Below are 22799 nucleotides of genomic sequence, written 5' to 3' on the forward strand. Positions count from 1 at the left end.
ATCCCAAATCTCCAGTAGTTGGCGATGTTGTTTCGGTGGTCTCTTCGCTCCAAGTGGTTTCGTCCCCGGCAGCGTGGAGATTGGATCGTTGCTGGAGTTGTTTCGGAGGACAAGGACCACATTGCATAGGATATATTTTGTCTGGGGTCCTTTCTGCATTGTTCAGGGACTATGTCGTATTTTTATTTTCTTTAGAGGTCTTTGGACAAGCTATACTGTGTTCTTCCACGTGACAATTTAATGCAGCTCTGGATCCTTCCAAGCCCTTCTCCTGTTCAAAAAAAGAGGAATGTGCTTGATTTAGGACAAACTGACTGTAAGGAGGATGGGGACGGGAATAAGGCGTAGGGGACTGTGGTACATGGACCATGAGGGACTTGGTCAGGCGGGTAGCTCGGTGTTGTGGCAATTTGGAAGAAGAGATACCATGGCGATGAAGCATCACTGAGGACTATGGTACATGGACTATGAGGGACTTGGTCAGACGGGTAGCTCGGTGTTGTGGCAATTTTGAAAGAAAGAGAGACCATGGCGATGAAGCATCATTGAAAAATGGGGCTGTATCCTTTGATAAAATGTTGAAGTTGTTTCTTGATGTAATGCGTGGAGTAGATAAGAACAAACTGAAATGCAACGTGAGTAGTTTTTGACTAACCTAAAGGAGGAGGAGCTCTTCTCTGTCTGATGTAGAGTGCGCCACAACACACATAAGTTGCTGGGTACGCGTCTGCTCATCTTCTACATAAGGGAGTGGAAGTGGATATGCAACGGTCTTTTATTACAGTATAATAAAAGCATCTCACCCTGATAATTAGTTTCTAGTTCTGGTGGAACCTAATCATTAGCACACTTGTGACATTTAGTTTGTTAATTTCTTTTGAGACACTTCTTTAGTAATTGTATAGCCTTAATCTATATGATACGGGGCAAGCCGTAGGGGTGGCCTGATCTTCACGATTGGAGGTGGAATTGAGGAAGAACACGAAGAACACAAGGGAATTCGGTGGAATTCATGAGAGGAAACACAAGGGGTAAGTCTTATCACCAAATCACGAGACAATTCAAGAGGTACATTTAGACCCAAGAACAACAAAGGACACAATTAAGTAGGTAGTTCATCCCAAAATCTCTAGGAGAGATGGAGGTCTTGAGAGATAATTCTTTCCCAATCCGTAAACAGGAGGTCTTGGTAATCATCCGTAGGGATTCTTCTCCGTGTAGGAGGCCTTGATTCTTCTAGAGGAGACAAATTGAGCAAAGCTCTCTCAAGTTTGTAGTTTATACTTTGCTCTCGGGTTTCCACGGTGCTCATGCCGGACATATGGCTGCATTGTTGGGGCGGAATCAGGCCGCACTGTCTGGCCGCCTGAAAGTGGCAGTTTTCCCTCCTCTTCTTCTCCTTTCTCCTCTTCCAAGCATTGGCATTCCTTCCTTGCTTCTGCATGCTTGATGCCTTAGTACATGAGTATGGACAAGTTCTCGGAATGAGGTAGTAGCCATGTAGTAGCCATTTCTGACATGCATGCATAGGGAGCTCTAAGAGTAACAGAGTCACCTCAGTTTTGATGGCACGGGTACGAGCTCTTGTCATCGGTCCACTTGACGCTTGTGGTGTTGATGATGGATTCATTGTGATGTCCATGGTGCTCTGCATCACTATAGGCCCTCAACAATGTCTGTGAAGTTCTGCCTTCATCTTTGCTAATATCAACACATGCCATTATGGCACGGGTATGAGCTCTTGTCATCGGTCCACTTGGCGCTTGTGGTGTTGATGATGGATTCATGGTGATGTCCATGGTGCTCTGCATCACTATAGGCCCTCAACAATGTCTGTGAAGTTCTGCCTTCATCTTTGGTAATATCAACACATGCCATTATGAGTCCTAACAAGTCACATGTAAAATATTTTGGTGATGCTCATCCAAATTGGTATGATTATACCATCAATTAAATTGTCTGTTTTTTTTTTCTTAATTGTGCATGAACTTGTGGTATATCTTGAACACTGCACAATAACTCGGATGTTAATATGTTTTGATGCAATTTTTGTTTAAGCTTTTTATAAAGTTGAATTGTCATTCTGAAGTTTATTTCTCTTTTGTTCCCAGCTATTGGTTCTCATGGGAGAGAACTAGATATCTGTGCCAGCTTCGTCGTCGTTATGTTCAACTTTATGCCACCCTACTGCAGCAAGCACCTAGTGCTGATATTTATGAAATTCGGCAGATTGAGAAAATTCTAGACTCAAAAGTTATTATACTTTGGAGGTGTGCTAGTGCAGCATATACAGAGGTTTTATATTACTTTGTCCTTAGTTTGAACTGATGTTCACTTGGTTATGATATTATTTGTATTTTCAGGTTGCTGGGTCATGCTAAAGTTGAAACTGTGAAATCTAAGGAAACATTGCATAAGGGTTCCTCAAAGAGAAGATGGTGGCCTTTTGGATGGTCCGTAAAATAAATTGACACTAGTTAATCACATCCATTATTTAATTATCCGCTGCTTCTGATTTTGAGATGGTAGGTAGCAAGGTGTCTAAAGGTGATCAACCCCCATTGCACTTAAGTGCTTGAGGCAGAAAAAGTGCCAGGGTGCCTTGCCGCTTAAGCGTTGCTTTACGAACATCTAAAAACCACGCTAGCGTAGTCACTACAAACACATCCTTCTTATGGCATCTTGTATTTTTTTCTTCTGTAGTGGTTTGCAAGTCTTTTTGCATCATCTCTCCTACCGGCGCTCCCCTTTCTTTTAATATAAAAAGGTTTTTCTTAGGGGTAAAAATAATGGTCTTCTCCTATTCGACTAGGGTTTGGGTGTGTTCTTGAGTCCTTTACTACTCCCTCCGTCTGGAATTGCTTGTCACAAAAGTAGATAATAATGGAGGTATTTAGAAATAAAATACATCTAGATACATTCATTCGTCCGACAAGTATTTTCGGACGGAGGGAGTATTATATATTACTTACCCCTTTGGGCTGTTTACAAGAAAGCGGAGGAGACGCTGTGCCGTTGCTGCTGTTTTTTTATCCTTTCATCTTTTCTCTTTGTTGCCATCACATTCATTTTTTCGGGGAAAACGCAAAAGCTTTGGGTCTTGTTGAATTGTGTAGTAGGAATGAAGTTAATTACGCACCCAAGCATATCTTGTTCCTCTGACAGTCTTGCTCTTCCAACTCTGAACAGAAGAATATCCATATATAAAAACTAGTTTTGAACTAGTGTTATTAGCGGGCATTGCCTTTCTTTTAGTTTGTGCTTGGTATCAAGGCCTAGTTTTTTTTCTTTTTGCGGTAACGGTATCAAGGCCTAGTTGCAATCTACTTTTGTCGAAAGATGAAATCAAAATAGTTGGATGATATTGATGATCAATGTTCCTAATGTTAGCATGATTTTATTCAGATATGTACTATTGAATGTTCCTTTTTATCGTCCTCACATCTCAAGTATGCCCTTTTTCTTGTTCTACTAGGAACTCGGCTGGGTTGCTTTCTGAAGAAGGCGGCGTAGTAGAACCACAGTTGGATGAGGAGCAACTAACTAAAGAAGAGTGGCAAGCTATAAATAAATTGCTAAGTTACCAACCGGATGATGAACTATCTTTTCCTGTTGAAAAGGTCTTACCAAACACAATCCGCTTCTTGGTGGATGTGTCTATTGGCCAAGCTGCTGCGAGGATCATCAGTATTGATCACACAGAGGTTTTGTGTGGTAGATTTGAGCAACTTCAAGTGGTCACCAGTTTGTATCCGAAGAGTACTCGATGTGATGTAACTTTAAGATATTGTGGTCTGTCATCCCCTGAAGGTTCTCTTGCTCAGGTTAGTGCATATCAAACTCTAACTACCCTAGGCCTAATAGAAAGTAATACTCTGGAATTCTGATGCTTTGTTGATCATGGGAGAAGTCCTTATATAAGGGGGGGGGGGTACCTTGGTTGACAAGCCGACTCAAAGGAGATACATTATGGACTCAAACTGATTCTAATCCGGACCCTGCACGGCTACACCAAATATGAATTTGAACCTAATGAGGTAGTTTAGTACTAAAGGAATCCTAACCACTTTACCAAAAAAAGGCATTCGCCCCGCTTTATATATAAAGCAACGATCAACAACATCTTGATACAAACGCACACCAACACAACACATGCACACACCCAAGGCAGAATACATAGGCGTTGATCACAACAACACCACCCCTAGCACTACAAGAGCAACCGGGGGCTCAACCGGGAACACGCCACCGCGAAGAGATAAAGCCGCATATGACGAACCGTTGGCTCCAAGGTGGCGCCTTCAGGAAGGACACGACATCGAAGCGTCGCCACCGCCCGATCCGAGGATCAGAGTTTCCCCTGGAGCAGCATGACGGGTGACGAGAGCCGTGACGACGCCTTCAAGAAGGGAATGAGCTTCGCCGCCGCCGGTCCATCCGAAGATAGAGCAGGTTTTCACCTCGGCCAACACTCACCGCCACCGAACGCCACACCCCGGCTACAACGCTGCCCACACGACCATGGCTGTCGGGCAACACCAAGCCACGTGCTCTACCCATGAGCACCGCGGAACCACCTCCAGGGCCGCCGCCCTGCATCCAAGACCTTGACACCACCTCACCCGAGATCCGCCGCTACTCCAACCAAAGAGACGAGTGAAAATGTCCCACCTTTTCCACCCTTGGGACCCAAAGGCCAGCCAAAACTGGCCTCCATCGACTCATCCTGCAGCACCAGACGCGAGACGAGCTCGGTCTTGCGGCACCGTGCGCGAGACGAGCTCGGTCCTATCGCACCGGGCGCGAGACGGTGATGGATCTCAGCTGGGAGCGGGCCAACCCTTCGACAAAAGTAGTGCCCGAACGACGAGGAGATGAAGCGAAGGTCGACATGGTCCAACCGCAGACGAGCCAACGCCCGGGTAGAAGCCGGCCGTCGCCGCGGGTAGAACTGCCGAGCCACCGTGTAGCGCTGCGCCACTGGGAGGCCACCGCTCATGCGCCCAACCTCCCCGCGCCGCCGCCCACGGTCGGAGCAACAGCCACGCCAGACCGTTGCCCAACTTGCGCCGCCCATCCCGATCTCGATGCTAGATCCAGGATGCTGGGCACGCATCCGTCGCCACCCGCCGCCACGGCCGGCCAACCTCCACCACACCGCTCCCCGCACCAACTTTAGAGGAGTGATGCCCGTCGAGCACGCCTCCTCCACGCCACCCCGCATCCCCTGCAGTCACGGCCTGCGCCGCCCACGTGCAGCCGGCCGGAGGTGCTCCTGATCCAGATCTGGGTTGACATGCACGCCATCGCCGCCCTGTGCAGTACCGCACCACGTGGCCCCCACTGCGTAGCCACCGCAGCAAGGGCGCATGACCACACTGCCAGTGTACCCGTGCGCCTCGCCTCTTTCGCGCCCTATGCCGAGCGCCGCGCCCCCGTTGACCACCGCGTTCCGCGCCGCGCGCTGCCAGACAAGGAGGAAGGAGCCCTACCGCCCCTGATGCGGACCAGGCTTTGTCTGTGAGGGGAAGGAGGGGGGGGGGTGGACTAGGGCCGGTGGTGTGTAGGGCTTCGCCCAGCCGCTCGTGGGAGGAGACGTGACGAAGCGTTTCTCGGTGTAGTCAACAAAACCTTCCAAACCGATTGTCTCCTAGCCACTTTGGGCTAGATCAGGGGGTTGTGCTGCCAGGCGGGTCCTGCAGACCTTATGTGGCTCTCCACGTAGCAAACCGTTTATGTGCAAACTACAATAGTTGACACAATGCTGTATCACATGCGAGATGCTGGGCTGCTATCTGTCAGACAATTGCAAACTATCGTCACATCACAGGTTTTGTGGTTCTTAATTGTACTCATTTACTAATTAGCTTGTGCATTGGCTTTCATTAATGATATATGCTTTTACTTTGCATGACATCACGTAGCGCTTATTATGTTGGATGAAACTTTATTCGAACATATATGATATATGCCCTGCAGTGACACCTTGTTTGTTACTGTTTGCAGAGCGTCGTTTGTGTGGGAAAGACTAATGCTCTAGATGTCAGTTTTGTGCGTGCACCTATTGGCATGGATTTGGACTGGCAGTTTGTGGCAAAGATATCACCATGCTATGTTACGGTACATATATGAACTTTGTTTTTGAATATTTCTAAAAGTAAACCTGTCTCTTTATCATTCTTCCTTGTGAAGGCATTGTAAGGTATTGAGTAAGCTCTAGATCTCAGTTGTGTAGGTGCACCTATTACCATGTGCTTCCTTTCAAGGGAGAGTGTCCACGTTGTATACATTTAGCTAGTCCAATACAAGGTACAAGTGCGCTTGGTAGGCACGAACCCTTGGACTGCCTTGACTAAACTCAGCAGTTGTAGCCAGCTTCAACCCAATAGAGTGGCATTTTTTTTTTTTGCATTACCTTTAAGCCTTAGTTCGAAGGGGAGCCTTGGCGCAGTGGTAAAGCTGCTGCCTTGTGACCATAAGGTCACGGGTTCAAGTCCTGGAAACAGTCTCTTGCAGAAATGTAGGGAAATGTTGCGTACAATAGATCCAAAGTGGTCGGACCCTTTCTCGGACCCTGCGCAAGCGGGGGCTACATGCACCGGGCTGCCCCTTACCTTTAAGCCTTAGTTCAAAATATCGGCCGATTAGAGTTGACTCGCTGATTAACTGATTGTTGTTGTATATTGCTCACTTTTCTCCATCAGTTCGTACTTTGGCGGGAGCATGGATTGAAAATTGTAACCCGGAGGGGGAATGTTGAAATATGTTGAACTGAGATTTTGGGGGCATTTCGTTCTCATGTCAAGGACTAAAAAAGCCTAAACCTTAGGGGGAATGTTGAAATATATTGCCCGACTCTCCATCAATTCAGACTTTTAGAGTAACTGGCGGGAGCTTGAATTCAATAATTGTAACCCGTAGGGTCATCAAGTACGGATTAATTGATTCATCAACCGTTTAATTGGATTATTTGCCCATTAACCACGACAAAGAAGTTACGAGTTAACATTTCTTGAACATTATTAGACTATGCATGTTCGTCATGAGCTGTTGCAATTCATGCAATATCTGGCTTTCTACGCCATTATATGAACATATCTAGCACATATACCTAATAAATTATGATGAAGCAAAATGGATGATACTCCCTCCGTCACGGTTTAGAAGGCGTGCTTGAAAATTCTCTGGAACCTAGGTGGTTATTGATTGGCTGTGAAATGGGGTAATAAATAACATTCACACTACGCATGCATATAGAAGTAGTACAACGGAGTACTAATTAGCTGCTAGGAGTAAATGCAATGCGCCTTAAACCTTGTCTATTATGAAAATGCACGTAAATTTAACTGTGCCTTCTAAATCGTGACGGAGGCAGTAGTTTTAAATTAACGCATTGGTAATACTAGTTGAATGCCCGTACGATGCCATGGGATAATAGACTTAGACATGAGGCATTGCTAAATAGAAATCAAATATAATTTCATACATATATTTTTTTAAGAACAGAGTTGTAGGTGCCATACATATATTTGTTGCAATCAATTTAAAATAAATCAAACACATTTCTCTGCCATGTAGTTCTTTGGGGAGTCAATTAATTGCATGCTAGAGTATAAGAAAGTCCTTTTTTTGCTTTTCTATTTTTTGCGAATGGGGGGGGGGGGGGATTCTGAAATCGCATGTTTCAATTAGTCTTTGGTCACTCCGCTTGAGTAGCACTTGTTGTTATTGTCCGAGTTGTTATTTCATATAGTCTACATTGCTATGTTGTATAAGATACTTCATATAGGAGGTCAAGCTTGAAAAACGTACAATTCTTGACATGTTGAGAGTCATGTCTACGGGATGAAAAAAATTCAGCCTTTAAAATGAAATATTTGGATGCAGGTAAAACTTTTCAATGAAAAGAGAAATAGCATGCTACATATCAGATTGTTGAAGAGGCATCCCTTAATGCATGATCTATTAGGTTAAGGAGATACGTAATAAAAAAACTTAGAACTAATGGTAGGAAAAGAAAACACCACCTTTTCTTTTAACAGGAAATGGCCCGAAGGGCCTAGATACTGCATTTATATTCCAGCGGAACGGTACAGCTGCGCACGTGTGTGGTTCAGTCCATGGCCTCCAAGCCATTCTTCATAACGAGCCACCCGCATGGCACGCGCCTCCTATGCTTCCCACTTGCATACACAGCAGATCAGCCTCTAGCCCCCGCTCGCACTCGCTGTTCAATACAAAATTCATGCAAACATATCTAACATGACAACATGACATCATTACGCGAGACATACATACAGACTTCTGGTAACCATACCCGGCTCCTACCTTACCCTATGCTTATGGATCTAGCTAGGAGGGGGGTTGCATAGGCTTACTTCGTGCGGTGCGGTTCTAAAGGCAATGCCTATAGGGCCGCCTCGGTCGAGCGAGTCTTTGGGATTCTTCTTCCACGACGATGGGGTGTACTGGTGCTGTGGCGGAGATGCCGATTTCCATGCGGGGGCGCCGTTCTTGGAGCGAAGGAGGAGCCATCCAGGAAGTTGCGTGATGGTGGCTTTGGTCAGAGGCGGCGGCCATGTTGGAGGTGCGAGAGGATACGAGGGAATGGGGAAGTGACGAGATGGACGCTGGGCAGCAGGGCGTGGGCGCACGTCGGCGGACGGTGATCTGCGCGACCTGGTGTGGAGAGGAGATGGTACATCGTGGGTGTGCGTCCCGAGATGCAGGGCAGGTGGGATCGAGGCGGTTGGAGCAAGCGGGGCGTGGGATCCACCTTTTTTACTTTTTTTTCCGCTCAATCGAAGGAAGCGCGAGGGGCCACGGGAAACGGATTGAGCGTGGTCGAACCATCCCGATTTTTAGTCGTGCGGGGGAGGTGCCATCGGATTTTCCAGTCGCAGGGGGAGAAATATATATTTTTAATTAAACCGACTGGTTTTTGAAGGGTTGAATAATAATCGGTGGGGGAACGTGGGTGGGAGGATAGCCAGCGTTAACGTTGGGAGGAGGAGATCGTAGGAGGTCGAACCATCACGACAGACGGCAGATCCCCCTTTAATAGTAGAGATATAGAAGACTCACCATTGTAATCCGGAGATAACACTAACCAATATACGACCCATTCCAGGAGGTCCTCATGGTTGGTGCAAGGAGGGACGCTAGCAACCACGCCAACAACGCCCATCACCGTGCCAACCCTGATGCGCAGAAGTTTGAGGCACTTAACTCCATCTCCTCGTTGAGTAGAAGCACATCGATTTGCAGAAGGCCGAACTTTGTCGTCCCAGGTGAAAGGACATGCATGTCACTTGGAGGGGGGGGGGGGGGTAATTACGATTTAGGCTTTTGAACAAATGTGGAATAAAACTAGCGTTTAATTTGTCAAGCACAAAACCTAAAATTAGTAGGCTCACTTATGTGCAACCAACAACTAATGCTAAGCGAGATAAACAACTAAGTGATAGCAAGACATAACATGAAGCATTATGGCTATCACAAAGTAAAGTGCATAAATAAATGGCTCGGGCAAAGAGATAACTGAGGCACACGGACATGACGATGTATCCCAAAGTTCACACTCTTGCGGATGCTAATCTCCATTTGGAGCGGTTTGGAGGCATAATGTCCCCCAAAATGCCATTAGGGCCGTCGAATCTCCTCATGCCCTCGCATAATGCACGATGCCGTGATTCCACTAAGTGACCCTTGAGGGCGGTCACCTAACACGTACAACTGGCAATCCTTGGGGGCGGTCACCGAGCCCGAACAAATTGCTCGGGGCAATCTCCACAACCTAATTCGAGACCTTGACGCTTGCCCGGAGCTTTACACCATGATGATTGAGCTTTGAGACACCACCAACCGTTTAGGGCGCCCAAGCACCCAAGAGGCACAAGCTCTAGGGTGTCCAAACACCCAAGAGTAATAAGCTTCTCAACTTTTTCACTTCCACGTATCACCGTGGAGAACTCAAACCGATGCAACTAATGCAATGGCGAAAACATACGAAGTGATCAAGCCCCTAACTCCCAAATCCAACCACAAGAACAAAAACTTTGAGGGAATATGAGAGGAAGAACAAGGAGAACACAAAAAACTCAAAGATCTAGATCCAAGGGGTTCCCCTTACATAGAGGAGAAAGTGTTTGGTGGAAATGTGAATCTGGATCTCCTTTCTCTTTTCCCTCAAGAAGAAGCAAGAATCATTGGTGGGATTGAGAGATAGCAAGCTCAAAGATGGTCGACAATGGGGGGCAAACACGAGCTCAAAAGAACAAAAATCATTGGGGAAGAAGACCCCCTTTAATTGGGGGGGGGGGGGGAATCCAACCGTTATTTTGCCCAGCACGTACCTTAGCGGTACTACCGCTTAAGGCGACAGTTCCAGATGCAAAGTGGTAAGCATGTGAAATGCCGGAGCTGTAGTGCCGCTGGAGCGCTACTACCGTCTAGGTTACGAAGAGCAGAGGAACAATGGTAAAAGGAGGCGACAGGGCGGCAGTACCGCACGAAGCGGTACTACTGTCCTAGTACTGCACTAGTATCGTGAAAGTTGTGAAGGGCAACGGAAGGATCAAAATAAGCGGAAGTGGGCGCGACAGTAGAATGCGGTGACCAGAGAGCAACAGAAGCATTTTCCTAAGCGGAAGTAGCTGTGGGTCAGAGCGGTACTACCGCTTGGGTGCTGCAAAATAGCCTAAGCAAAACAGATGAAACAAGTAAGACCAGAATTGTCATAACTTCCGCAAATGTACTCCGAAAACAACAAACTCAAGCTTGGATAGATGACGACAAGTACTATCCAATAGTGACTATTTATATAGAGGACTAGTAATGGAGAGTAAATGCCAATTGGATAAGGAAGATAACCTTCCCAAATATGATTCGGCAAAATCTCCAACACCGAAAACGCAAAGATGATGCATACAGAATCCGTTTTTGATGAACTTGAGCTTGTCATGACGAAGACTATAAGCTCCAAAACTCACATAGGGAAAGGCCAAACAAGAACCAAGAAAGATGATGCTGCCAAGAATGCAATGGTTTGATCTCTACGAACGATATGATCAAGCTACTCACTTGAGAGCCCCCTTGATAGTATGTCTATCGATCCTATAGCCGGGTCTCCCAACTAACACCATGAGACCGGTAAAATAGAAAACCTATCTAGGTCAAACCTTTGCCTCACGTATAGCCCATCACAATCTACCTGCCACCAACAATGAGTGCAACCTGATCTACCTGCCAGCAACCATGAGTGCATCCTGATCTACCTGCCAGCCCAAGACGGTGCACCCAGACATGAACCATAAGAGCAAGAAACATATAGATCGTGAAGGACTCGGGCTAGTGACGAGGATTTGGCACCCGGATAGGGTCACTAAGGCTGAAAGCCAGCCCAGGTGACGCTACTTGCGCAGGCTAACTACTTGAGCCCACCAACCAGATGTGGTGCCACCACTATCTTGAGGGACCAGGCCACAACCAACCGGCCAACTCAGCGAGCGAGGGTCTGGCGTGACCCAGTAGCAGACACATCCACTTGTAAACTGACTTGAACCATGTAACCCTAGCCGAGCCAGGTATACAAGGCATGCTTCTCAGATCTTCCACGCACTTTGAGACCTAGGATTTGTGACCTACGCCTTCGTCTCCCGCAGTCGACAACTACTTGTAACCGAGTTACCTCCCTGAGATCTCTCCGACCTTCGACGGACACAGTGCAATACATCCCTATAACAGGACTAGGGTCTTACCTGCTCCGAGAGGGCCTGAACCTGTATAGGTCGTCATTGTCACCTGTTTACCTGAAATTGAGGCCAAACTAAACAAGCAGTATTTTTTCTAACCATCTCCCAGAAAGAGCTGAAATTTGACAAGAACAAACCTCTTTAGCGACGTGTATGATTTACTAGAGTTTGAAATTTTTATGTGTAGTTTGGACATTGATGCCAAAATTATAGCGAAAACTAAACAAGCAGGTTTCTTCCAAGCCTTGACGAAAAGAGCTGAAATTTTATTTGAATGCTCGTAGAATGATATGTCAATGTTATCAGTGCGCATCGGTCCAGGTTCACAAGCCAGTGGAAGAACTTGACCTTCGGCGGAGCCCATCCCTTCCAGATTAACTTCCAGAAATGGCAAGAGAGGGATCCGTGGAAGGTTGCCTGATAGCAGGATCGCGCCGAGTATTCTCCATTAGCAGTCCATTTCCAGACAAGCCTGTCTGGCTCAGCGGACAGGGTGGTGTGCGTGACGCGCTGCCATGTCGTCAGGTATTGGCCAATCTCTTGCAGCCCCACGACGTCGCGGATGTCTCGGGCCCACGCATTGCCGGCGAGGCCTTCCGCCACCGTCCGCACCCTTCTGTTCTTGGGGATGCATAGGTACAGCGGGGGTGCTAGCTCGCGGATCGACTGCCCATGCAGCCATCGGTCTTCCCAGAACAGCGCCGTGTGGCCATCACCTAGCACCATGAAGGTGGAGGCATAGAAGAGTCCGAGCTCCTCACGGGAGAACTGCAGGTCCAGGCCTTGCCAGGCTCTGTCGGCGTCCGTCCTAGATAGCCAGAGCCACCGCAGTCGAAGCGCTAGCCCTGTGCGCTCCAGATCTCGGATGCCCAGCCCTCCAAGCGCGAGAGGCCGACTGACCGCGCGCCAGTTAACGTGACAGTGTCCTCCCTGAGCAGCCGCACGGCCAGCCCAGAGGAAGCCACGCTGGATCTTCTCTAGTTGCTTCAGGGTCTTCTTCGGGGGTGCCAGGGCGAGCATCTGGTGGATTGGGATCGCGCTGAGGACCGATTTGACCAATGCCAACCTCCCAGCTTTGTTCATGAGCCATGCTTTCCATGTCGGGAGGCGGCCAGCCACAGCATCGACTAGCGGCTGCATCTGAGCCGCAGTGGGTCGTCTGGTGGTGAGCGGTATGCCCAGGTAGGTGATGGGCAAGTTCGCCGCCTGGCAGCCCAACACCTCCAGCAAGGCAACACTCTCCTCGTCGCCATGCAGGGTCGTGGCCGAGCTCTTGCCGTAGTTGACCTGCAAGCCCGACGCGGTCTCGAAAATACCTAGGATGGCCGGTCAAAAAAAAGAAAAACCTAGGATGCCCTTCACCGCGAGCACCTCATCCATCTCAGCATGGCAAAACAGCATCGGCGTATAGTGAGACGGCCGGAACAGTACGTCGGGGGTGCAGCCGCCGGAGTATGCCGGCCTGGAGCGCCCGATGCATGAGGCGGCCCAGTGCGTCGACAGCGAGAACGAATAGCTGCGGTGATGTGGAGTCCCCTTAACGCAGCCTGCGACGGTGCCAAATCGGGGGGCCAAGCACGCCATTGAGCATGACCTGCGTGCTGGCCGAGGAAAGGAGGATGGCTATCCACTCCCTGAACCTGTCCCCAAACCCATATTGGCGCAACATCTCGAAGAGGAACGACCAAGATATGGAGTCGAAAGCCCGCGTGAGATCGAGCTTGAGCATGATGCACGGGGCGCCCAAGTGGTGAAGCATCCGGAGAGACTGCCGGACGAGCATGAAGTTGTCGTGGAGGGAGCGTCCGGCAATGAATGCGTTCTGGTTGCGGCTAACTAGGCTGTCCAGCTTGGGGGCGATGCGCAACGACAGAACCTTCGCGAATAACTTGGCCATGATGTGGATCAGGCAAATGGGACGGTAGTCGCCCAGCTTTTGTGCATCCGCGCGCTTTGGCAGCAGGGTCAGGAGGGCTTGGTTGAGCTTACCAAACCCTCTCCCACGAAGCAGGAATAACTGCTCGAAGACATCCAGGATGTCTTGCCTGATAATGCCCCAACAGGCCCGCAAAAACTCTGCAGAGAACCCGTCTGGCCCTGGTGCCTTGTGCGTCGGCATGCGCTGCACGGCAGCCCAAATCTCCTCAGGGGTGAAGGGCGCATCCAGGCTGCCAAGGTCATCGGCCGTGACGAGCTGCGCGAGATCCAGTGTGTGCTCTCGGTCCACGACAGTGCCCAGCAGCCCGTCGAAGTGCGCGAATGCCGCTTGGGCCATCTCCTCATGATCGCATAGCACATGTCCGTCAACTAGGAGGCTATGCACGCGGTTTTTCTGTCGTCTGAACGTACACTGCTTGTGGAAGAAGCTCGTGTTGGCGTCGCCCTCGGCCAGGAAGGAGATGCAGGCGCGCTGCCGCGCGATGGTGCGCTCCAGGGAGGCCAGCCCAAGGTACGCCACCTTGAGCTGCTTGCGCAACCAGTCCTCTGCCGGAGAGAGCAGGCGGCTCTCCATCGCGTGGTCGAAGCGGGCGATCAGCTCGCGGCATATGGCCAATTTGTCCCGGACATTGCCCGTGGATCTAGCACTCCAGCTCGTAAGGGCGCGGGCAATAGCCTGCAGACGCCGAACCAGCCGTTGGAAGGGGTCGCGGTCATGCACGGAGCTCCAGGCCGTGGCGACCGTGTCGTGAAATCCATCAAGGATGGGCCAGAAAGCCTCAAAGCGGAATCGTCTGTGGGCCGTGGGCATGGGGTAGCAGTCCAACAGCAGGGGGCAATGATCAGCCACGACAGATGCAAGGCATCGGAGGTGGCACTCTTCGTGGTAATCCTCCCAATCCGTGGTGCAGAGTACACGATCGAGGTGCACAAGCGTCGGCGGAGACTGCTCATTAGACCATGTGAAGCGGCGCCCATTTAGGTAAACCTCCTTCAGGGCAAGATCGTTGATGGCGCGGCGGAACCTTCCCATCATGCGGCGATTCAGGGTACCGGAGCTCTTGTCCGCGTCACGGTAGATGAGGTTAAAATCGCCGCATAGCATCCAAGGGCCCGGGCAAGCAGCCCGGATGTCCCGCAACTCTTGCAGGAACAGTATCTTGTCGGGGTCGCTTTGGGGGCCATACACCGTGGTAAGCCACCACGGTGCACCACTGGGCGCGCACACTTTAACCGTGATCGCATTTTGGGTGAATAGGGGGTCAGAGATGGTGACAGCCCTACTCTTCCAAGCGATGAGAATACCGCCGCGGGTGCCGTCGGCAGGGAGATAGGTGGAGCCATCAAACTCGGACCCAAGGGTGTCTAGCACAATCGACGAGCAGACCAACGCCATTTTAGTTTCCTGGAGGCATACAATGGATGCACAGGTGGTACATATCAGCGAGCGGATAGCACAACGCCTAGCACGCGAGTTCAAGCCCCTGACATTCCAAACCACTATCTGGGGTCCTGGATACATAAGCACGAAGTCGACTACAGGCACCACCAGCCTAGCGCGCGCATGCCATGGCATCACCAGCCGGCAGTGACAGGCCTGCAGGGATCGCACGGTCTACGAGAGCGGCGATGGCATGCAGCGCCGGAAGCTTGATCGGCGCGGCGAACATGTCGTCATAAGCTTTCATCTCGACGGGGGTGATCTGCTAATTCGCGCCGACAATCCCGAGGGTGCGGAGAATCTGAACCACAACCCTTTTGTCCGTAGTGAGGGGCGCGGGTGCGGGAGCGACGACGGCGGCGGAGCGTCCCCTCCTGGGACTGAAGTTGAGAGGGGGCCGCTGGCGTTTCCCGGGGGATGGCAGCATCGCATCTAGTTGCTTGGTGGCTGCAGACAAGAAGGCACCCAACGTCCATGTCTGCCCGGTGGCTACACAGGGTCGGCGTCTCTGCAGAGTAATCGGCGGCGAGGCGAAGCGCCCTGGCACCGTAGGCTGCGCCCGGTTGCTGACTGGATACGCCCCAGGGTCCGGCTGGCAGGTAGGCCTCGGCAGGATGGAGATGTGGCCGCGGCCGCGGTGTGGATCCACGCCCGGTCCCTGCTGTGGTTGCGCGTCCAAGGACAACACAGACCGAGCAACAGGCGAACCATCGGCCGTGGGCATTTCTCCTGCCGTGTGCGCATCTGCAGGAGCAGGCGTGGCCCCAGCGGGCAGGGGCTCCTCGGCCAGGGTCCCAGCAACAACGACGTCAGCCACCAGCCCAGAGGGCTCGGTCCCATCGGCATCAAAGGGTGCTGGTGCGGTGACAGCGGTCACGACGGCCGCGGGCCCTGCCTCCAGAGAGCTGGCTGGTAGGGACGGGGTGGCGTTAGCCGAGCTGGCGGGTGAGGGCAATGCGCGTCCCGCCCTCTCCTCGAAGGCGCGCGAAATGAGCCGAGGGGGTTGGTCAAGAAGGGCCTTTGGTGGTGCAGCAGCGGCAAAGGAGGAAGGCGGCTCGAATTGCCCCGACCGGGGGGCAGGCGGTGCAGCGGCCGACCTCACGCGCTGCTCGGCGGGCCAGACGCAGCAGGCAACGATCCCGACGGGGCATAGGATCAGCTGCTGCAGAAGTGGGTCCGTCCGTATCTGCCTCGGTCGTGCGCGACGTCGACGCCCCAGCCGCATCGTGGCCCTGAGCAGCGAACGGGGGAGCGCCAGCTGTCCCGATGCGAACGGCCGAACCGTCCTCCACGCATGTGCTCGCCACTTTGCGCGATGGGCCTGCCGGCAAAGCCGCTTTGGGCCTGCCGGCAAAGCCGCTTTGGGCGTCACGACGCGCGCCTGCTGGTTTCCTTTCCTGACGTCTGTGACGAGGGCGTGCTGGGCCCTGCTGACCGGCCAGGTCAGCATGCCAGCCCGCTTGGGGCACAACCCCTGCCGCGGCGCGGCCTGGTACGACCAGGGAGCCACCGCGCCGGCGTCGTCTAAACGGCCAGAGCGACCATGTGCGTGCGCAAGCAACGCAAGCGCGTCCACGGCCATACCATCGGCCCGGCCGTTCTGTGCCTTGGCCGTACGACGGCGTTTGCGACCACGCCGGCGAGCGCGCTCGGGCCCAGGGCCAGGACCGTGACCATGCCCATTGCCGGGGCCATGCCGGCCGTCTGCGCCACCGTCCTCGCCGTCTCCGGCACTGCCCGCAGCGTCCTGGGCGACGGCCGGAGCAGCCCTGATCAGCTCCGCCTTGGTGAGAGCAGTGGAGACGGGGAAGGTGAGTGTTCTGATGTGTGGCGCCTCCGACGGGACACGGCCGGGCAACTGTTCAATGATCTCCAGGGTGGCGGCGTGCCGGATGTCGGCCGGGTCGTGTGCGCGCCCGGTGACGCGGAAGACGGCCATGTCCTCGCGGGAGCGCGTACGGGGATGCAGGCGCTCGATCCAGCAGCTGCCGCCCAGCACGTGCTCCGTCGTGGAGAGCTGCCAGGCGTGGGCGGGGATTTCGCGGAGCTCTAGCTCGACGCGGTACTCGAGCTCGCCGGCACCGGCGTGGGCAAGCTTGCACCAGGGCCGGAGGGACAGCGCAAAGCGCGGCGAGCTAATGAAGTGCTCGCCGCGGAACCTTCTCATGGTTGCCAGGGAGGAGAAGAGGATCAGGAAGTCCTCCGGGTGATGCTGATGGACCGAGAAGTCTCCCTCCTCCAGTTCCAGAGAAGACATGACGAGCTCGGACACCTCAACCAGGGACGCAGATGGCCGGGTGCCCGTGACGGTGGCCACCATCGCGCGGCCGAGCACCAGCTCCCCCTCGTCCATTTCTTCTGTCTAGGCCAGGAACACGCGGGCGGGGGCATCATCGAGCGGGCGAGGCCGCTGCAGGGGAGGAACTACAGCGGGGAGGATCGGGGCGGGCGGGCGCGTCGTCGGGGGAGACGCCCTGGCAGGGGCACCGCGAGGAGGCCCGGGCTGCTGGTCCACGGCGGCGCGCGGGGAGTGCTGGGGCGCGGCCGCAGGCCGCCGACCACCGCAGTCGCGGGAAGCGTGGCCAGAGGCGAGGCAGCGGTGGCATCGGATGTCGTTAGGACAGTCCCTGACGCAGTGGCGGTGATCAAGGCACCGGAAGCAGAGGCCCGCGAGCTCCTCAGGGAAGGGGCTGCGGCGGCGCACAGGCGAAGGCGCGGCCGGCGCAACACGACGCGGGCGACGGGGCCGTTCTCTGCGGCGAGCCTGCTGGAAGCCGTCGGCGTCGAGCACTGGGCCGCCCGAGACGCGGTGAACCTCCGAGCGGGGTCCGAGACGCTCCTTGGCGGGGGGACGGACTGCAGGCGCAAGGCGGCCGGAAGCGAGGGCGGCCGGCGGCGCGGCAGCGGCCGGCGGAGTGCGGACGACGTCTCTGTACGAGCGCGCCGAGGACTCGCTCTCCAAACTCGACCAACGGTCCCAGTAGGAAACACGCTCGGTGGAGAGGGTCTCGCGGCGGTCGACAGGGTCAGCCCCCACTGGAGCCATGTCGCGGGAGAGGAGGGCCGCAGGGGAGGTCCGGCCGGCGGGGACGGAGGCGGCGTTGGCGACGCGGCGCAGCAGTTAGGCTAGCGGGGCGCGGGGGCGGAGCGGGGAGCAGGGTGGAGCGGAGCGGAGAGCCATCTCCAAGCTTCCTACTGGTGCTGAGGACGTATTCTTACAGAATCACTTCATTCAGCATGTCTTGATCAGCTGTCTTCTCCAGGGAGACCTGAGAGGTTGGCACAGGTTGAGGTTGCTGTCAACTGTGTTAGTTTAGTAGCTTTGGTTGTTGCTGTTTTGTTGTTGCTGGTGCGTATGTAATTTGGTGCTGTCTGTGTGTGTGGGGGGTTGTACTTCTACAGTTGTTCTTAATGCAATGATACGAAGCTCTCTTGCGTTTTGGAGAAAGAAATAGTTATTTCTAGACTTTGTGGCTGGTAGTTGTTTGAAAGCCATGTTTTCTTTCTGGCTGTTGATTTGCCTTTGATTTGTAACCTGATCGAATTTCAATTGTAGGTTTTGAAGGGGAGTTACGAACGGTTTCTGGAGTTCATTAAACGTAGCAATGCCGTCAGCCCAACAGTGGCAATGGAAACAGCCACCGCTCTGCAAGTAAGTTCATATGTCCTTGTGGCCCAGTTAGGCCTTGTACAATGCAAGGTGGTTAGGGGAAGTGTTTTGAGAAATAAACCAGGTTTTCTGTAAGCACTGGTGCTTATTTGTACAGGACAGACGCTTAATTAGGCACCCCTCCTGTAGAGATAAGCACTGATGCCAAAGAAAAACCGATTTATTCTACTATGCACCTTCCTAAGCGTCGTGCATTGTACAAGGCCTTATGTAGGAGTAATATCTTATTTGATGTTTTCTCCTTACCATTTGGATATACTGGTAGGTGAAGTTTGTTAGGGTATATATAATATAGTCATGTACCCCTTTGTATTTATCCCATTGTATAAGGGGTTTCCTGCATATGTTCCACACCTGTACATGTATATATATCGGCCTATGGCCTCATTGGAATACTAAGTTGCATATTCCTAACATGGTATTAGAGCTAGGTCAATTTTTTGCACGCTGCAACTCGTGCGATTGATCCGTCTCTCCTCCCCGATCGAAGCCGCCGCCTCGATCTCCTCCTCCTGCCCGTTCCGCTCGAGGCCTCTTCTCGTCCCGCTCGAAGCTGTCGGAAATCCCCCGCTAGAGGCCTCTGCTCGTCCCGCCCGAAGCTGCCGACAATCTCGATCAGAGCCTCGGCCTCGCTCCCTAGCCGGCCCTGATCGGATCGCTAGATCCAGCTCGCGCTCACCATCTCCTCCTCCTGCTCTCGCAGGTACCGCTCGAATCCGAAGTCTCAATCTCAAGCTGGCCCCGATTGGCTCGCCAGATCGCCAGATCCAGCTCGCCAGATCCGTCGGCCCCGCTCGAAGCAGGATGCCCCGATTTCATCGCTTGATCTTCCTCCAGAACGCCAGATCCCGTCGGTCTTCTGCCGTTTGCTGGTTTTCGTGATCTGTTGCCGCCGTGAGCGCCGCATATTCCAAAAAAAATGTATGCTGCATCGGGGTATCTTGCTGTTCCTCGTTGTCCGGTGATTTTTGATGGCACTAACTACACCGTGTTCGTTGGCTTCATGCGCATTCCATATGCGTGGCATCCGTTTATGGGGCGTCCTTTCTGGCGAGGTCCGTTGTCCGCCATGTCCGGTACCTCTTCTGGCCCCCACTCCGCCGACGCCACCGGTTCTTCCTGCGGATGCTAATCAGGCTGCGAAGGATGCAGCTAAGCTTGCTGATGAGGCCGTCGTTCGTGCTTATGATGCGCAGTTTTTGGCTTATGAGGAGGCTCTTCAGGCGTATCATGGTGCTCTGTCTGTTCTCACTGCTAGTGTTCTGCCTCAGTTTGCCTCTGAGTTTCTGGTCCTTCCTACTGTATTTGAGATGTGGACCTGTCTTCGTTAGTGCTATGAGCCCTCTGGTGATGCCTTATACCTCTCAGTGGTCCGTCAGGAGCACGCTCTTCAGCAGGGTGACTTCTATGCACAGAGTTCTGCTATCTGGCGCCAGCTTGATTCTCTCCGCAGTGCTGGTTGTCGTACTTGCCCCTGTTGCCAGGCTCTACAGGCCAATTTGGAGTTTCATCGTGTCGACGGGTACTGTTGGTTCTGTCACTGATGCTTCCCGCACTGAGCAACCTTCTACATAGTTAGGTACATCCCCATGGGTTTTGGACTCTGGAGCTTCTTTTCATATGTCTTCTCATTCTTCTCCTTTGTCCTCTCTTCGATCGCTTGATTTTGCTGTTCATGTCCTCATTGCTGATGGTACTCCTCTTTCTGTTGCTAGCAGAGGCAATCTTACCTCTCCTTATTCTGTCCCTGATGTTGCTTATGTTCCTCGACTTACCATGAATCTGTTTTCTGCTGATCAACTTACTGATTCTAGTTGTCGCATCATCCTTGACGTTGACTCTTGTTCTGTCCAGGACCGTCGCACGCACACTCTGGTTGGGGCTGGCCCTCGGCGCCGTGATTCTCAGGGTCTTTGGGAGTTAGACTGGCTTCATGTTCCTTCCGCTGCCACCACTATCGCCAGTTCCTCCGCTTCGGTCGCCTCTGCTACCGGTTCCTTCCAGCAGTGGCATCATCGACTTGGTCATCTTTGTGGTTCTCGTTTGTCGTCTTTAGTTCGTCGAGGTCTTTTGGGGTCTGTCTCAGGAGATGTCTCTTTAGAATGTCAGGGTTGTCGTCTTGGCAAGCAGATTCAGTTACCATATTCACATAGGAAGTCAGTGTCTAAGCGTCCTTTCGATTTAGTCCATTATGATGTATGGGGTCCGGCTCCCTTCGCTTCGAAAGGGGGTCATAAATACTATATTATTTTCGTAGATGATTTCTCTCTTAACACATGGCTTTATTTCATGACTTCTCGTAGTGAGGTGTTGTCTATTTATAAGCGTTTTGCTGCCATGGTTCACACTCAGTTCTCTTCGCCCATTCGTACGTTTCGTGCTGACTCCGCTGGCGAGTATATTTCTAAGATGTTGCGTGGTGTTCTTGTTGAGCAAGGGACTCTTTCTCAATTCTCTTGTCTTGGTGCTCACGCTCAGAATGGCGTGGCTGAGGGAAAGCATCGTCTTCTTGAGACGGCTCGTGCATTGATGATTGCCGCCTCATTTGTGGCTGAGGTCGTCTCCACCTCCACCTATCTCATCAATCTACAACCTTCTGCTGCTCTACAGGGTGGTGTTCCTTTCGAGCGTCTTTTTGATCGTTTTCCCGATTATTCGATGCTTCGCTTGTTTGGTTGTGTTTGCTATGTTCTTCTTGCCCCTCACGAACGCACCAAACTGACCACTCAGTCTGTTGAGTGTGTCTTCTTAGACTATAGTGATGAGCATAAGGGCTATCGTTGTTGGGATCCTATCGGTTGTCGGATGCGTATCTCTCAGGATGTGACTTTTGATGAGTCTCGTCCCTTTTACCTACGCCCATCTTCCTCGACCTTTTCAGTGGAGGATATCTCTTTCCTCACTTTTCCTGACACACTTATCACCCCATCGAGCCTTTATCTATTCGTTCCGCTACCTCTGCTTCTCCATCTCTTGTCGATTTGCCGCCACCATCTTCCACGGTTTCCTCGCCTAGCATGTCACCGGATTCTGCACCTTCATCTCCGGTGACTTCTTCGTCACCAACCCCCGATTCTACCTTGGCGATTCCTCCTTGCGTTGTTCCATCTTTTCCTAAGTGTTACACTCGTAATTCACGTCCCGTGGATGCCTCTGCGGATGTGTCGTCATCCTTGTCTCAGCCTACCTATGGCTTGCGTTCTCGTCCTCGTCCGCCTGTTGATCGCCTTGGCTTTTCCATCGCTGGTGCTGCTGTTCTTGAGCCGACTTCTTATCATCAGGCTGTTGTTCATCCCGAATGGCAGTTTGCGATGGCAGAGGAGATTGCTGCTCTTGAACGCACTGGTACATGTGATCTTGTTTCCCTTCCTCTCGGTGTCCGACCCATCACTTGTAAGTGGGTCTACAAGGTTAAGACTCGCTCCGATGGTTCTCTTGAGCGTTACAAAGCTAGTCTTGTGGCTCGTGGTTTTCAGCAGGAGCATGGTCATGATTACGACGAGACTTTTGCTCCAGTGGCCCATATGACCACTATTCGTACACTTCTTGCCGTGGCCTCTGCACGCCACTGGTCTGTATCTCAGGTTGATGTTAAGAATGACTTTCTTAATGGTGAGCTGCGTGAGGAGGTGTACATGCAGCCACCACCTCGGTATTCTGTTCCTGATGGCATGGTATGTCGTCTTCGTCGCTCTCTTTATGGCCTTAAGCAAGCCCCCGTGCCTGGTTTGAGCGTTTTGCCTATGTGGTATCTGCCGCTGGTTTTTCAGCCAGTGCTTATGATCCAACATTGTTTGTCCACCTTTCTCCTCGTGGCCGGACACTTCTTCTCTATGTTGATGACATGATCATCACTGGTGATGACCCCGAGTATATTGCCTTTGTAAAGGCCCGTCTTAGTGAGCAGTTTGTTATGTCTGATCTTGGACCTCTTCGCTACTTTCTTGGGATTGAAGTCTCCTCTACCTCTGATGGCTTCTTTATATCCCAGGAAAAG

At 52.1% G+C, this 22799-nt stretch overlaps 1 protein-coding gene across 2 annotated transcripts in view; it reads left to right on the forward strand.

Moving 5' to 3' along the window:
* LOC123406267 overlaps nt 1-22799 on the forward strand; it is a 124401-nt gene that overhangs the window by 17602 nt on the left and 84000 nt on the right. For both annotated transcript variants that reach the window (XM_045099752.1, XM_045099753.1), the window contains exons 12-16: nt 2112-2270; nt 2364-2453; nt 3476-3824; nt 6007-6120; nt 18689-18784. In XM_045099752.1, coding sequence (XP_044955687.1) covers nt 2112-2270; nt 2364-2453; nt 3476-3824; nt 6007-6120; nt 18689-18784 — 808 coding nt within the window. The remainder of the gene's footprint in view (nt 1-2111; nt 2271-2363; nt 2454-3475; nt 3825-6006; nt 6121-18688; nt 18785-22799) is intronic.

This window comes from Hordeum vulgare, chromosome 6H (assembly GCF_904849725.1).
Source record: "Hordeum vulgare subsp. vulgare chromosome 6H, MorexV3_pseudomolecules_assembly, whole genome shotgun sequence".
NCBI lineage: Eukaryota > Viridiplantae > Streptophyta > Magnoliopsida > Poales > Poaceae > Hordeum > Hordeum vulgare.